Source organism: Thermoascus crustaceus (genome assembly GCF_041956765.1).
Source record: "Thermoascus crustaceus strain CBS 181.67 unplaced genomic scaffold VTN00scaffold_5, whole genome shotgun sequence".
Lineage (NCBI taxonomy): Eukaryota > Fungi > Ascomycota > Eurotiomycetes > Eurotiales > Thermoascaceae > Thermoascus > Thermoascus crustaceus.
The window spans coordinates 365220-378176 of record NW_027192531.1 but is presented as its reverse complement, the minus strand read 5'-3'; the positions used below and the strand labels follow the sequence as shown (position 1 = coordinate 378176).

Here is a 12957-nt window from a genome sequence, read left to right as displayed (position 1 = left end):
GAACGCAGTTCTATAGGGGATGTATACCTAGCTTGGTACATATGTTCATTTACATTGTTGAAATAAGAGGTTCCTTGCTTATTTCCTAATCCACCGACCTCTCCAGGATGCATCTTCTCTTTATATATACAGACACGTATCTAAAGAATATACATACACCTGACACGACACAGCATCAAATCAACATGGGCAAAGTCGTCGCCGCAGTCGGCATGTCCCACGCCCCCGGGGCTATCGGGTTTCCCGAGACCGCGAACCCATCAATCCGAACGAAGCTCGAGACCGCGTCCAAGCAACTGGGCTCCTCCCTGAAATCCTCCCAGCCAGACGTCATCTTCGCCTTCCTCGACGACCACTTCGCGAACTTCTTCCGCGAACTGATGCCGTCGATCGCCATCTCCGTGGCCGACTCTCACGATGAACCCGCGGACCAGTGGATGGAAGCCCTACGGATCGACAAGAGGACGGTGTTCCCCGGGGCGCCGGACATCGCGGAGAAGATGCTCGCAGCGCTGGTGGGGAAGGGGTTCGATTGTGCACGGACGGGACTCGTGGAGTATGGGAACGATCTGCTGATGCCGTGGGTGTTGATGGAGATGGGGATTATGGATCCCGGGTCGACGCACGACGTGTCCCGTGGTGCCGATCTTTATCAACGTCTTTACGCCGCCGTTGATCCCGTACTGGCGGGCGTATGCCTTTGGGAAAGCGGTTCGCGATGCGGTAGAGACTGCTCTTCCGGGGGAGACGAAGGTGGCGTTCCTCGCGACGGGCGGATTGTCGCATTGGCCGCCGTACTGGAATGAGTTCCAGGCGTCGCCTGATGATGCGTTTTTGAACCGCATGAGACGGTACCAGACGGAGGGGAAGGGCGTGCTGGAGGAGGACCCGAATCTGTTTGTCGACTTTGAAGAGTATGAGACGGAGATGGCGCGGAAGAATGAGTGGCCCGTTGACAAGGGACATCATCCGCTCGTTAATCATGCATGGGACCGGCTGTTCATGGAGAAGTTCGTCGCGGGTGACAAGGAGTGGATGACGAATTTGACGTACGAGGAGGTGGAGCGGGAGGCCGGACACGGGGCCCACGAGGTGCTGAAGTGGCTTGCCCTGCTGGGAGCCATGAGAGGTGCGCCGTCGATGCTGCTGGCGTACGAGCCTGTGTTGGAGTGGATCTGCGGGATGACTTCTGTAGACTTTGAGGTTAGCAAGTCGAAAGCAGACACCAATGGTGGTGTCAAGACGAATGGCGTACATGCGTAGTTTGGTTGAGGGGGTCTTTCCATTCCTCTACTTTGTATTTCGAAACGACGTTTTTCATATCAGTCGATGAATTTACTGTTCAGACAATCCCATGGCAATGAAATGATAACGATATAGACTGAATACATCGACATGTTTCAAGCCGACAGCAGCGTTAGCCTTGATCAATGCGTCCTCAAGTGTAGGTACCGGTTCTGAGACATGGCACCTTTTCATTGAGAGAAGAAACATATCAACAGTGGCTTCTGGATCTTTATCCACCAAATTCTATCCAGGTCTCTTATACTCCAATAACCCAGGCAAGCATAAGCCAATCCAGGGAAGAACCTCCGTATCCTTGATTTTGAGCTTTGTCCTGAGAGTGAATCTGCTATCTATAAACCAGACATATACCGTAATAATTGCACACTGAGACAGTCAGAGACTGTATAGTAGAAACCAATAGTTCAAATTGAAAGCATCCGACAATGCACATCATTCATAGGGGAATCACGAAAAACGGACCATCCAAATACTTTTAAGTAGGACAGCAGACGACAAGAAATCATGTAAACGTATTAACAAAGCCCGGAGATATCCGATAGAAGCCCCTAACACATATATAACGAAGGGAAGTAACATGCTCTCAGCAATGATGACCGAAAGCATAAAGACATTCCACAGCGTGTATTCGTAACCAAATGCATCACAACGGCCGTTTTGTACAGAGTATTTTCACCAAAAACGAGAAGATCCGGAAGCAGGGGTATTTGACAAAATGACTTCGCCCTCAGTTCCATTACAACAACGCCCATAACCGAATGTGCAAGCGCCATGAAGATAAAAGATGCCCAACAAAGACACCCACCAAATAGACACCGCATGTTGCCAGCTTTTTCATCCGACGAAGTAGTCCGAGACGTTTCCCATAGGAGGTGGTCCCTCTGCTTGTTGGACGTCCATCTGGAACTCGCGCATGACTTGATCCCACTCCGCCCAGTTGAGCTGTGACGTGTTATCAGCCTGCCCTGGAATCTGTGCCATGGAGTTATTTGAAATAGCATATGGCCCATTTACACCGGCTCCTGCCTGACCAGGAGCAATAGAACTGGCCATGTTTGGTCCAGCTAGCCAGCCATCAGGAAACATTTCGTTGAAGATGTTGGGAGTTCCCTTCTTGAGATCAATATCAATCCCACTGGCCTGCATGCCTTGCGACTGCTCTTGTGAAGTAAACGGGGCGGACGGCTGAATCCCAGATGTTGGGTATCTCTTTAGCAGGGGTAGAAACTGAGGTGCACTGGGAACAGTGCCAACATCCGATGGAAGGGCTGGTGCAGGTCCGGGCTGGAACGCCACTGGGTTGGATCCAAACTGCGCTTGCAGCTGCTCTTGCTGCTGTTTCCGAAAGGCGGCTGCTCGCTTCATGAGCCGCGAGAGTGGTCGCCAAGGCATTCCCTTCTTCTGCGAAGCTTCTACCTCCCACTCGCGCCACACCGAGTTCACTGCCATCCACGCGCGATCTACAACAGGACAGCATGGGCGCACGCATAGCTCCGATAGCACAAAAGCAACCGCATGCCACTGAACGTAGGTTCTGAATAACCAGCTCCACTTGGATGTGTTCTCGTTCGTCTCCATAAGGTGAGAAAACTCGATAACTTCAATCGAGGTAAGAAACAGACGCTGTCGTGTTTCTTGAGAGAGCATGGATCCGTGATCGTGGCCGAGAATAGGATGATGGACCACCAACCACAGTTTGGCTACAATAAGCCGTGCAAGCGTGGCACATACCCACTGCACAGGTACGCTCATGTCGCAATGCCGGACGTACCGTTCTTCGAGACGCTTGTTCAATGCATCTATCAAGTTTTCGCGTTCCTCTATAGAACGCTGGACATCGCGCGCTGCACATGGGCCCCTTGGGGGAGCGTAGTTGAGCCGACGGAGGGAGACCGTTACTTCGGCACGAATAAGCGTGAAGGTCATATCGGTGCAGCCAACCCTTTCTTCAGGCGGCTCCTTCGAGTCGGGCGAAATATCGTCGTCATTGATGTTCAATGGAAGCCTGGTATCATAGAAAGCCTCGTGGATCTGAGGATCGGACCCATGATTTTCGGCTGAGCGTATATCCAACAAGCAGATATGCCACCACAGCCGCCGGCGCATTTCAGTCTCAAATGGCTTCAATCCAAAATGAGTACCATCACGATGCAGGCCCAAGCCCTGTGCAATGCGAATGACGACCGCAGTCATTGTCCACACAAATCTCGTATCATCGTGCCTCTGTACAGCAACCAAGAAGAGGACTGCCGCTTGGAGGAGCATCAAGTTCTGGGAGTTGAGGAAATCAGCCCTTGCCAGGGCCTGCTGGACGGCAAATCGGTAACGATGAAGAGCAGCGTCGCGCTCTTCCCCCAATTGTGATACGCATTGTTCGGGGGTCATGCTAATAACCGCTGAGAAATATACGGCGAAGATTAGGGCCTCTGAATTCTTGTCCAGAGAGTCCAGATTGGTGGATGCCTCAATGAGAAGATTTCTGATGCTTGGCTGGTGGAGGACGGTGACCAATGGCGCCACATTTTCCTGATAGGTTTTCCACAATACGAAAAGTTGTGTAGGTGTTGGATGATAGTTACGAAGCGAGTGCGCCAGAGAGTAGTATCCGAAGAGAAAGCCGTCGTGGAAACCCGGATTCGTGGGGGACGACTCAGGTGAGGTGTAGTAGTCCTCGTCCTCCGACGAGGGGTCCAGGATGTCTCGCATCTCCTCGATCTTGCATCGGTCAGCGTCATATGCCGCAGAACAAAGAAACGGCAGGAATATCACGACACGTTCACCTACCTCATCCCCCAGACTAGCCCAGAATCTGTTGCTGACATACCGACTCCGCCCTTCTTCGACCACCAGCCTACCAATCTCCTGTTTTCTGCCACCAGTCGCAATCTTTTTAGGATCTGTGTCGAGGAAATTCGGACAGTCACTGCGATCACTGTTGGCCTGCTGATTCTCTTTAGCGGTGTCCCCTTTACTCGTCGGCTGCGGCGCGCTGGAAGCAGCCGGAGAAGCAGCGTTTAGAAGAGCATTTCCACCAAGACTTTCGACGACTCCCTCCAGACGTCTCAGCCGCGCGAGGAGTTCAGCATCCGGTGGCCGCTTCGTCTTTCGAGGGGCTCTCCCGGGCCCGGGAAAGACGCACTCGATCCCAGCTTTCACACAGTTCGAACATGGCTCCGTCTTGCTGCAGCGCACCTTTCGTCGGCGACAAGTGACGCAGCTGCGCGGGTTGAGTCGGGGCTGCGAGCTGTGCGATGCAGAACGCACGTGAGGATTCGATCGCGCTGCAAAGACGGCTGGAGGCGTGAAGGAGTCGATTGAGCTGCCGTGAGCCTGCTGTAAGGAGCCGTTCGAAGGAGAATGATCGGCCGTCGACGGGCTGGCGGTCTGCGTCGGGTCTGGAGGGGAGTTCCCATGATGGCTCTCGTGGCTGGGAGACATGACGCATGAGAAATGAAGCAGCTGGAATGCGATTCTCAGACTACATCCAGCATACTCTATGAGATCGAAGCTCTGGCGTGCGAAAAGACAGCATTGAATGCGAGAGGTTATCGGGCGGGGAGCATCAGAGATCCTTAGTCAAGCCCGGTGGAGGCCGAGAACTTGGAACTGCGCCTTTCTGGGGCGTCCAGCCTCGCGTCGCCCGTTCAGACCAGCTCCTCGTAGCAAAGAGATTCGCTGGCCAGAGCGGACTTTGCGATGACTCAGAAGCTTGTCTGGAGAATGACATCGACGTCGATGAGTGCAGCGTCTATTTTGAGCAGTGCGCACTTATCTCCGTCCGCCCTCTTGTGGTCGGACTTAGCACTGCTGACTCGTCCAGGAACCACTCCAATCAAGGCCCTTTCAGGGTCGATCTTCAACGAACCCGAGTACTTTCGAATCGCCATCACTTCGGGAAGCCGAGAACATTCTTCGCTGGTTATTACCGTGCTGGTCATAGACCGTGGCCTGGGAGTGCATCTCCCCGCATGGTTCTGCAGACATTATATGCAATGCAGCTTCCTACGATTTGCTCTGATCATGCTTCAACCTCAATAATGCACATCAGGTTGTTGCTGTCACAGCAAGATTGTAGCATTCTGTTATGGTCCACATATGCTAATACTCTTCTGTATGGCAAAGGGCTTCAACCCCGGTTGGCGTCTAGCCTCATCTCTGACAATGATCCTCTCTGATCCCGGCTGCAGGTCGCTACAACGTCAGTCCCAGACGCCAGCGGCTAATTATTAAACGCTTCTCAGCGTGCAAAGAGAGTCCCAACAATTAACCATGGCAACCAGTTCTCTTTTCCTGGGTTCTTGGGGAGACATAGAACCCAATTCGGTTACAGATGACCCTTAAGGAATCCTCCAGTATAAATGAGACACAAACTATCCAAATTCCGCTCTTATGATGCGGCAGAAGCCGTGTTTTGTCGGGCATGGTCGTATCGGGCTTTTTGAAAAAAGGCTGCTTACTATGCCGCACCGAGGCGCGTCAGGAACAGAACAATACCTAATATTCGGCAGGCTACCGGCGCGGCCCACGGGAGTCAGACACCGACCATGCAGTTCTTCACAAACAAGAGGCCGACACAAGATTTACATTTGCAGAACCCAGGTTCGGCCAATTGTCGGGCGTTCCACCAATCATTGTGTGAACGCACCGGAGCATAACGTCGGTGTTTTTCGGTGCAGAACACAGATCCCGTGGAGGAGCGAAATTCTCCACATTTGTCTATGGAGCCCTCCATACTACTGCTATCCCTCGGGTAAACGCTTGAAACAATGATGAAATGTTCCTCAATGGCTCCCGAACAGCTAATATTGCAATTATCTTATATGCGAATCAAGGAGGTTGCATGGCATATATCTTGTGAAAACGTGTGGAAATCATGTTCCAGTTGTATTCCGGTAAAGGCTTATGCTCCCTCATGGGGAGAGACGAAATGAGAGCCCCTGCTGGTTGACCCTTGGTGAAGCCTCGCAAGCAATCTCCAAACTCAATCTCCCCCACTCAATTTACCCAGACCCCGCAAGAAGCTTCAAGGTTAGCGTCGGGGAGAAAGCGGAGGTTTTAACGTGGAGATAGAACCGTGGACGGCATGGAAGGTAATACCGCATGTCGTGCAGCCGTCTTTGGCAGCGGAACATGCCGAATGAGCCTTAGCTCTCATGATGCAAGAGGTATAAGAACCACAGGATGCCGGGTCAAATTCCTGGGTTGTGATTTTGTCACTCTGAGCACAACCACAAGACGACGACGACCTTGACTCGAAGGTCATACAAAGACCATGCTCAGCGTCGCGGCTGTTTTGGCCAGCGCCTGGCTGCCACTGGCGCTTGGTGCTGCCGTTACGCCTGGCACTAGCACGACAGCGACATCAGCTACTGCACAGTTTACTGTACCTGCATCAGCAGACGAAGGTGCGTATTTAATTGCGAACGTCGACGATCCACAAGCCGTCAACGCACAGGTTGTTTGCCCCGGATACATTGCATCAAACCTGCAGAATACAGCGTCTGGCTTCACTGCCACACTAAAGCTCGCTGGTGAAGCTTGCAATGTATACGGCACGGATGTGGAATCGTTAGATCTGACCGTCGAATACCAATCGACTGATCGGTTAAACATCAATATCGTTCCGACCTACCTTGATGCTTCAAATGAATCATATTACCTGCTCTCCGAGAATATCGTCCCCAAACCAGCAATTGAAGCGGATGCATCAATCCCAAAGAGTGATTTTATCTTTACCTGGTCGAACACCCCATCTTTCAACTTCAAGGTTATCCGTAAAGCCACCGGGGATATTCTCTTCGATACGGAGGGCTCTGTTCTGGTTTTTGAGGACCAGTTCATCGAGTTTGTGAGTGCCCTGCCTGAGAACTACAATCTCTACGGTCTGGGAGAGCGTATTCATGGACTGCGACTGGGAAATAATTTCACTGCAACAACCTACGCTGCCGACGCTGCAGACCCAATTGACCGGTAAATATCCCAGCCCCGCCTGGAAGCATTCCTGAACTGCAAGAACGAAGAACGTTGGCCAAGCTAACATTTGCTAAGAAATATCTATGGAACTCATCCCTTCTATCTGGACACTCGATACTATGACGTGGATCCGGTTCACGGAACCTACAACCTAGTTACCAGCCACGCAGTCGATCACTCAAAGGAATATGCATCTTTCTCTCATGGCGTCTTCCTGAGAAATGCACATGGCCAGGAGGTCCTGCTGCGCCCTCAAAGCATAACATGGCGGACACTAGGAGGCAGTATCGATCTGTACTTCTACTCTGGCCCATCACAAGCGGAAGTCACCAAGAATTACCAGATAAGCACCGTTGGATTGCCAGCGATGCAGCAGTATTTTACTCTGGGTTTCCATCAGTGTCGCTGGGGCTATAAGAATTGGTCGGAACTGGCGGACGTCGTGGCGAACTTCGAGAAATTTCAGATTCCTCTAGACAACATCTGGTAAGCTCGATGTTCGATCACCTTCAGAAGACAGTTCTAAGAATTACGTCCGAACTAGGACCGATATCGACTACATGAAACTCTATCGAGACTTTGAGAACGATCCCGTGCAGTTTTCTTACAGTGAGGGCGAAACGTTCCTCGAGAAGCTGCACCAGGATGGACGTCACTGGATCCCAATTGTCGATTCGGCAATTTATATTCCCAACCCCGAGAATGCCTCTGATGCGTAAGTGTCCTTATTGCTAGTATTTCCATGAATAAAAATGAATGCTTATGCCTCCCATTAGGTATGAGACCTATAATAGGGGTGCAGCCGACGATGTTTGGATGAAGAACCCCGATGGAAGTGTCTACATTGGAGCCGTCTGGCCTGGCTACACTGTCTTCCCCGACTGGCATAATCCGAAAGCCAACGACTTCTGGGCAAACGAGCTCGTCATGTGGTACCAGAAGGTGAAGTTTGACGGAATCTGGATTGACATGAGCGAGGTCTCGTCGTTCTGCGTTGGCAGCTGTGGTTCTAACAATCTGACCCTGAACCCTGTTCACCCACCGTTTGGGCTTCCAGGAGAGCCAGGGAACATTATCTATGATTACCCAGAGGGCTTCAACATCACAAACGCCACTGAGGCCGCCTCCGCTTCGGCAGCCTCCTCAAGCCAAGCTGCAGCGACATCTACCGCTACGACCTCTACGACGACCTCATACCTGCGAACCACGCCCACTCCCGGGGTGCGCAATATCAATCACCCTCCCTATGTGATCAACCATGTGCAAACTGGTCATGACCTTGCCGTCCACGCAGTCTCCCCTAACGCGACTCACATTGACGGAGTCCAGGAGTATGATGTGCACAACCTCTGGGGTCACCAGATTCTGAACGCCACCTACCATGGTCTGCTGAGAGTCTGGTCCAACAAGCGGCCTTTCATCATCGGCCGTTCAACGTTTGCCGGCAGCGGTAAATGGGCCGGTCATTGGGGCGGAGACAACACGTCCCTGTGGGCGTACATGTATTTCTCCATCTCCCAGGCTCTGTCCTTCTCCCTCTTCGGTATCCCTATGTTTGGAGTCGACACCTGCGGTTTCAACGGCAACTCCGACGAAGAGCTCTGCAACCGCTGGATGCAGCTCTCCGCGTTCTTCCCCTTCTACCGCAACCACAACGTTCTCTCCGCCATTCCCCAGGAGCCATACGTCTGGGCTTCTGTCATCGAAGCCTCCAAGGCCGCCATGAAGATCCGCTACGCTCTCCTTCCTTACATCTACACCCTGATGTACCTCGCCCACAGCACCGGATCGACCGTCATGCGCGCTCTCTCCTGGGAATTTCCCCACGACCCCTCCCTCGCCGCCGTTGAGACCCAGTTCCTGCTCGGCCCATCTCTGATGGTCGTCCCTGTCCTCCAGCCCCAGGTCGACTACGTGAATGGTGTCTTCCCCGGAGTCGGAAAGGGCGAAGTCTGGTACGACTGGTACACTCAGACCGCCGTCGACGCGCAACCCGGCGTCAACACAACCATCCCCGCACCCCTTGGCCACATTCCGGTTTTCGTGCGCGGCGGCAGCGTTCTGCCCATGCAAGAGCCGGCCCTGACGACGCGAGACGCGCGGAACACCCCCTGGTCGCTACTGACCGCTCTCAGCGGCAACGGCACCGCCTCAGGCTATCTGTACGTCGACGACGGAGAGAGCCTGTACCCGAGTGCGACGCTCAACGTTGTCTTCTCCGCGTCCCGTTCCAGCCTTGCTGCCTCGGTCAGTGGAGCCTTCGAGGACAACAACCCTCTCGCGAACGTCACGGTCCTGGGTGTCCCAAGTGCTCCGTCGGCGGTGACTCTGAATGACAGACCCGTCCCTGCTGGGTCCGTGTCATATAACGCCACCTCCAAGGTCCTGTTCATCTGCGGACTCCAGGGTCTCACTTCGGAAGGAGCCTGGAGTGAGGATTGGGTCTTGAGGTGGTAAGCAAAGTCTACTGATATGAGCCATTTATCTACGATATCGTGGTGGATCTGGACGGGATTACTTATCTTCTTTCTATCTGCAATATTTCCGAAAGTCAATCGGATCTCTTGTGCTCTAGAGGGGGGAATATATGTGAAATTTGCTGTTATTCATCCTCATGACCACTCCTTTAAATAAAGCAAGGCATGGTTTGTCATGCACAAAAGTGATGAGCGTCGAAAATCTAAAATATTAAAATTTCTCATGAATTATTATGCTAGCTTTCCAAACCAATTTCCCATAGCATCATAGATCGCTCCTTTTGCGTTTTGTAGATCAAACCCCAGCAGGCATACATTACATATATAGTCCCAAGTGACATACACATCCAAGGCCTCGAAAGAACTGCCTCATATGTATCCCATCTTCTCAATAGATAATTCCCACCAGCACCATCCTCATCACCTCCACCAATCACTCACCAACCCCGTCGTCACCCCACACCCCTCGGGCACGCTATACTCGCGATTCGGATCCCCCTCCCAAACCACACCCCCATCACTCTCCTTCTTAATATACTTATACTCAACACTAACTCCGGCTGGTAGAGACACAGTCCCATACCACAACGGATCATCACTCGTGTACTTATCCGCGCTCAGCGCGACCGCGTCATCGGGATTCCAGGACCCGAGAGCGGGGATCGAGCCCACGACGTAGACCGTCTCGCCGTAGGTGGTTGTTACGCGTTCGTTGAACGTTACCGCCACAGCTGTGGGCGTTGATGTGCATGACGATGAAGTCGAGGTCGAGGTGGTCGGTGTGCCAGGCCAGACCGTATTCGTCGCCGTGCTGTACGGTCCCGTGGCAGAGGTGGCGGAACATACGGAGGGGATGTTGTTGTTGCCGGAAGAAGAGGAGTCCCAGGATGCAGGGACGATGGCGTTTCGGCGCGCGGAGGCGGTTAGGAGGGCGGCGTAGGACCAGGTCAGGTCCGCGGCGGAGAGGGGGGAGCCGTCGGAGCGGGAGAATTGCTCCGCGAGGGAGAGGGTTGAGGGGGTGTATTTTTGCTAGGTTTATATGTCAGTACATAGATCTCCAGCATGTCTCCCAATAGACAAGATCTAGAGTTTAGGTAACTTACCGCAACGCTCATATACCCATCCGCGTACGCCTTAACCGCCGCAACGATGTCCTCATACGTTGTCGAGGAAGACTCGTAGGTTCCAACCGCCGCAGACGGGTACACATCCTGAAAGAACCCCAGACTAACATCTGTGATGGTAATCTCACCGGCTTTATCCCACTGATACAGGGCATCGTAGAGCTGCTCCGCGGCCGCAAACGTGCACAAATACCAGGGATTCCCACCCTGATAGACATCCTCAGGGTACCGGCCCACAGCCACAGCTTCCCCTACCCCAATCCCAGAATTAACGTCATACACAGACCGGAACGAGTCCGTCACAACTTTATGATTCGCCAGCGCCCGAGCCGAACAGGGCTGGAAGGTCGCGTCGTCGCAGCCCGCGTCCGGGTCGAACGTGTGGATGCTGCCCAGGAGGGTGTTGGCGTCTTTGCCGGAGCGGCCGCCACCAAAGTTGGCGAGGACGTAGGAGCCGGTCCAGTAGGATTGGAGGAAGCAGAGGATCTGGGGGGCTTGGGAGACGCAGTTGGGACATGAGTGGCCGAGTTGCTGGGCGAGGGCGTTGCCTTCTACGAGGGCGCGGTGTTGCACGGCTGTGGTGAAGAAGGAGGAGCCTTGGATTTCTTCCCAGAGGTCTGTAGAGATTTATTAGATATGTTTTGTTACGATGAGAATAGATATGCTGATGCTATGCTGTACATACCAAATCCGGAAGAGTTCCAGTACTGCGTCACGTATGAGAGATCGTTTTGGATGATTGGCCAGATGATAGAATCTGCAGTTGAGGCTTGTCCGTTTGCCTGCAAAAAGCCTCCTGTTAGCATAAATTTGGGTTAGGTCTAGAAACTGTTGTAGTAGTATACATACGATAAGCCACTTCGCATAAGCAATCATAGCCGTGGCTCTCAACGCCGGCCCGTCCCGTTGCGGACGGCCCCAGCTCCCCGTGAACGCAGTCTCGTCGACATTGAACTTCGGCTCGCCGAGGCCTGCCCCCGTGGAGAGATCACCGGAGGGATTGGACACCGTTTGCAGGTAGGCCTGAGCGCTGATGTAGTTTTGGATCTGCGATTGCAGATCGGTGGAGTTTTCCCCGGAGATGAAGAGATCGACCAGGCATTTGATGGTCAGAGCGGCGTCGCGGGTCCAGGTGTAGAAGTCTAGCTTATGTCAGTTATCGATCATAAATCGCCCACAGAAGAACTTGATATATTGGCAATTCTTGTATGAGCTGAACTCACAGTCAGGATCACTCTTGCTGGGGCTCGCAACAACGATGCCCGACTTGGCACCCGATACTTCTGCACCATCCGCTCCTATATTGTCGAGAACTCCCTGAAGAGCGTACGGGCTCTCTGCTGCGAGCCATGAATCCAGAGATCCACTTGCTCGTGGTAGAACCGGTGCAGATGGAGTGGCGATTGCTGCTTGGGCCAAGCCAAGAGCGCGGAGAGAAAGCGTCAGTAAATGTTGCATCATTGCTCTTCTGAAACAATATGAATTGTCAATGTGAAATACTGCATTGGTAGGTTTAGATTTCGTTTGTTTCGATATCCCCAATATGGCTTATATATTAGAACCAGATGGCTTTATTTTTGAGATGATTTTTTTATGAATTAGGTAACCGATAATATCGACGTGGCTAGCTGACGCCGGGGGCACTCGATGGCTTTTGTTTCACATGCAAGCAAATGCAAGCAAATAACGATAGATCAGATCAGGACGGATCGTCCGTACGTTTCGAACCGCCGCGGAAGATGTTTCCTCATCCCTGTTGCAGGGCTAAGAGTATGACGCCGTGAAGAAAAGGGGGTTCAAGGTCCGGAGATTTCCCTCCGAAGGGGTCCGCCCCCTGTCAGGCAGATTTAATAATCACAAGGCACAGCGAGTGGAGCCCGATCGATCAGATCAAGAAAAGAACGAGTTTTAGAAAACCGCGTAGAACCTTCTCTGCATAAGGCGTGACGTTATGAAAATGATGGTTATGTCGAAGCGACGTTGTATCGGCGACGCTGGCGCCTCCGACGGCTTTCCCGCCCCCTGCATGCTGCGACGCCGTACGGTCTTTTCTCCCCGCATTATGCACCTTTTTCACT

General features: G+C 52.7%; 4 protein-coding genes across 4 annotated transcripts; 2 read left to right on the top strand and 2 right to left on the bottom strand.

The window, feature by feature from the left end:
* Positions 1–185: 185 nt before the first annotated feature.
* VTN00DRAFT_7715 (uncharacterized protein) lies at positions 186–1263 on the top strand (the record flags this gene model as incomplete). The annotated part of the gene is made up of 2 exons (XM_069434489.1): positions 186–526; positions 597–1263. The coding sequence occupies 2 exons, from the start codon at positions 186–188 to the stop codon at positions 1261–1263; spliced, it is 1008 nt and encodes a 335-aa protein (XP_069285981.1).
* An 876-nt stretch (positions 1264–2139) lies between these two features.
* VTN00DRAFT_7714 (uncharacterized protein) lies at positions 2140–4743 on the bottom strand (the record flags this gene model as incomplete). The annotated part of the gene is made up of 2 exons (XM_069434488.1): positions 2140–4020; positions 4090–4743. 2 exons carry the CDS (start codon positions 4741–4743, stop codon positions 2140–2142), a joined length of 2535 nt encoding a protein of 844 aa, XP_069285980.1.
* Positions 4744–6577: 1834 nt separating this feature from the next.
* VTN00DRAFT_7713 (uncharacterized protein) lies at positions 6578–9735 on the top strand (the record flags this gene model as incomplete). The annotated part of the gene is made up of 4 exons (XM_069434487.1): positions 6578–7275; positions 7354–7764; positions 7823–7993; positions 8055–9735. The coding sequence occupies 4 exons, from the start codon at positions 6578–6580 to the stop codon at positions 9733–9735; spliced, it is 2961 nt and encodes a 986-aa protein (XP_069285979.1).
* Positions 9736–10175: 440 nt separating this feature from the next.
* On the bottom strand, positions 10176–12337 carry VTN00DRAFT_7712 (uncharacterized protein; the record flags this gene model as incomplete). Its single annotated transcript, XM_069434486.1, has 5 exons — positions 10176–10784; positions 10859–11496; positions 11565–11661; positions 11729–12021; positions 12103–12337. The coding sequence occupies 5 exons, from the start codon at positions 12335–12337 to the stop codon at positions 10176–10178; spliced, it is 1872 nt and encodes a 623-aa protein (XP_069285978.1).
* Between the last annotated feature and the right edge of the window lie 620 nt (positions 12338–12957).